Source organism: Nannobrachium achirus (genome assembly GCF_963921795.1).
Source record: "Nannobrachium achirus genome assembly, chromosome: 16".
NCBI lineage: Eukaryota > Metazoa > Chordata > Actinopteri > Myctophiformes > Myctophidae > Nannobrachium > Nannobrachium achirus.
This window is the reverse complement of record NC_137823.1, coordinates 54,665,248-54,668,599: the sequence shown is the minus strand read 5'-3', so window position 1 is coordinate 54,668,599 and position 3,352 is coordinate 54,665,248. Positions and strand designations below refer to the sequence as shown.

The 3,352-nt window shown below is 52.6% G+C and overlaps 1 protein-coding gene across 1 annotated transcript; it reads right to left on the bottom strand.

The window, feature by feature from the left end:
* Positions 1-255: 255 nt before the first annotated feature.
* On the bottom strand, positions 256-1,710 carry LOC308301142 (dynein regulatory complex subunit 2-like; the record flags this gene model as incomplete). Its single annotated transcript, XM_080745036.1, has 1 exon — positions 256-1,710. One exon carries the CDS (start codon positions 1,708-1,710, stop codon positions 256-258), a length of 1,455 nt encoding a protein of 484 aa, XP_080601162.1.
* Between the last annotated feature and the right edge of the window lie 1,642 nt (positions 1,711-3,352).

Below are 3,352 nucleotides of genomic sequence, written 5' to 3'. Positions count from 1 at the left end.
TCTAAAGTGTAGTTGATTATTTGGTGGGTTTAAAAAAAGATTGCCAACTGAATTAACATTTCCTTGAAATCCAAAAGCTGCCGCTCGCTTCTTTGCAGGGCTGAACACCCATCTTCATCTTAATCATCATCATCCTCACATCTGGTGACAATCTTCACTTTGTGCCATTAGGCCACAGCCGCGCCCCCATGCGATTCCATCCGTAGCAGTCAGAGTTGTGGATCCTGTTAAGGGGGGAGGGGGGCACCACCCCCATCACAAAGGTATGCCGCGTATGGTTAAGTCCACGTTAGGATGCAGCTGGGCCTCAAGCTGCTGGTTCTCTCGGGTCAGCAGCAACTCCTGTCTCTTCAGATGCAGCCGGCCAGCCAGAACCCTGCTGTAACGCTGCCAGAAACGGCCCAGTTCCCTGCCGTCCTTCCCTGCAGGTGCTGCGTCTTCACCCTGTTTGTCCTCAGATGATTCTGGCTCCAACACACAAACTCTTCCTTGGTGTGCTTCCTCAGGTGTGAGAGAGGACGTCACATTGAAAGGCAGGACCTTCGCCTGCTCGCTCTCCAGCTTGTTGCACAGCTCGGCCTGTCGTAGGAGTCTGGCGCCCCTAGCGGTGACAGCATGCAGTTTCTTCAGAGCGACGTTGTTGTTTACCACCATGTCGGTGAGCCTAACCTTGGCCGCCTCATGCTCCCGGTTCATCTGAGCCCTGAGCCGCATGGCGGCCGGCACCGCCAGCTCGTCCACGGCGGCTCTGAGCAGTGCCTGGCCTCGGCCCGTCCACTCGGAGCGTCTCCTGGCATGTTTCAAAGCCTCGCACATGGCCTGTATCTCTTGCAGTCTCCTGCTCTCCGAGTCCAAATCTCGCGCCAGGCAGCGGTCGCGGTGGCGCAGCGCGGCCAGCGCGGCACCACACTCATCGCTGGCGTCCTGGTAACTCTGCAGGATGCGTTTCTGCGCTTCCTTCACGCCGGCGTAGCGCTTCTTGATTTGCTGCAGTTCGAATAGGTTGTACACGTTCCGAAAGCTCTGGTGGTCGCGCATGACATTGCTGCATCGCTGCTGAAGGTCCACCACGGAAGACGCAGCTCTCTTCTCGAGGCGAGGCAGGTACAGCGACAGGATCCCGGCTTGGTGAGAGTGGAAGTCAGAGCTCAGCTGCTGCTCGCTGCTCGCCCAGCGCCGTTCCAGAGACGCCAGTCTGCCAGTCTGCATGGCCTGCAGGGATTCCAGGCGGCCGGCGTGAGCCTCTAGTGCTCGCTCCGACAGCTGCTCTGCGGCGCCCAGCTCGTCTGCCAGGCGCGCTGCTGTCCTCTTCTTGGTCTCCACGCCGCTCTCGAAGCTCCGCTGGAACGCGTTGATCTCCTGCCGCAGCTCCTCGGTCCGCGACCGGCGGAGGAGCACTAGAGACTTTGCATCCAGCACACGCCTGCTATAGAGGCTCCTCTTCTGCTCCTCGCGCAGCTCCTCCCACAGGAGGGCCAGGCGCTCCTCTTCGGTTGCCTGGCGACCTCGTTTAGTCGACCGGCAGATCGTAGACAGTGACATCATCTTCTGGACGGGGATGGGCGACGTCTGGAAAGGTTCATAATGCTCCTCCCTCAGCCTCGGGACATTTATGGGTTCTTTACGGATGTCTTTCAGCTCCGTTGATGGACAGATGTCTTCTTTCAGATCTGTTGACACAAAGGTGTCGGGTTCACCACGCTCCGACATGGTGCCAGCACTAGGCATCCAAAGTGTAGCTATGGCAACTGTGAGTGCTTTGTATACCGACCTGAATGAGGTCATTGCTGACGTCACACTTATCCCTGATGTCATCAGTATGTGCCCATGTATGGGCATGTGACAGGGTTATGACTGAGGGCTGGTCAACGTTAATACACTACTAATTTCTCACAGCTACGTTATGCCGATCCGACGGAATGTCTGAGTCAGTCCCTTCTTCACCCATATATGGAGATCTCTGTATCTGTCTGTCTACTTGTGTCCCTTTTAAGCCCAAATATGGAGATCCCTGATGTTTGCGACCGTCAGGTCGCAGTTACTATGAAAGCCTGCAACTCATGTCCGTCCGTGAGTCACGCTGCTCAGAGTCAGCTGAGTTTGTTTTACGCTGCTCAGTCAGCTGTGTCTGTTTGGGGGGAACCTCTGTCAGCTGCACCTCTCCTCACTGATTGCTGACACCTCGCCACACACACACACACACACACACACACACACACACACACACACACACACACACACACACACACACACACACACACACACACACACAAACCAACCACGCAACCATTTGGTTCCATCTGTACCCTTGTGGAGTATTACTGAGCGGGGATGCATTCTCGCACGCATCGCCACTGCGGTAATGTCTGCCACCTCTTGAGATCCCCATGTATAGTGATCCGCCATTAGTGAGAGGCGGATGACGTTATCGCTGTGCATCGCCTCAAAAACGCCATGGTCGCTGGCCAAAAAAACGACAACAAGTTTGTGCCGTATTTAGAAGCCCTGACCTGATGGTCGCCACTTGCGAGGGCATGTTACTTGTTAGTACAGTCCATGCCCATACCCTGTATATCGGCATGCCGATAAATGGGCCTATTGGTTGGATTGGCTGTTATGGATAACTCGTATCCATATGTGGGAATATCATGTTTGTTTATGGTTATGTACAGTATGAGTGGACAGAGTGACGTTTTTTAATGGCCAATGCCAATGCCTGGATGATATGATTCAACTACAATGTCATGCTGATGGTCCATATACTGTAAATTGAAGTTGTGGGTGTGTTTCTGTCTGACTGTCTCTCTTTTTGTCTCTCTGACACTTCTGATGTCATAGTACTGACGTCATAGATGTACTGTATACTCTATCAACAGACACACAGTAGTGACTTCATAGTACTGATGTCATTGATGGCTGTCATGATGCCTCCAATTACTTTGTGCCTGAAAACCTGAAGATCATTATCAATGTGACACGTTGTCAGCTTACAGTAACACATGAAATCGCACCTGTGTGAAGTGAGCGGTGCAAACACGACACACGTGCATACAGTATCTTCTTGTACGGGCCGGGCCGTTCTGTCCGTGACATCAGTTACTTTATGTGTATGAGCATGGATCTCCATACATGGAGTACCGTAATAATGAAAGTGGCTAATACACACAAAGTGAAATGTAGGAGCAGTTTGCACCGCTCAAAAACCCCAAGTTGCTCTGGACAGATGTCAAGGCTACATAGTGTTTTTTGTCGTTTGTCATGGGGCAGTGAACCTGTCACATTCTGCTGGATGTTGCTCTGAGTTCAGCAAATGTGTTGTTTAGTCTTCTGTAGTTTTGTGTATAATTCGGTA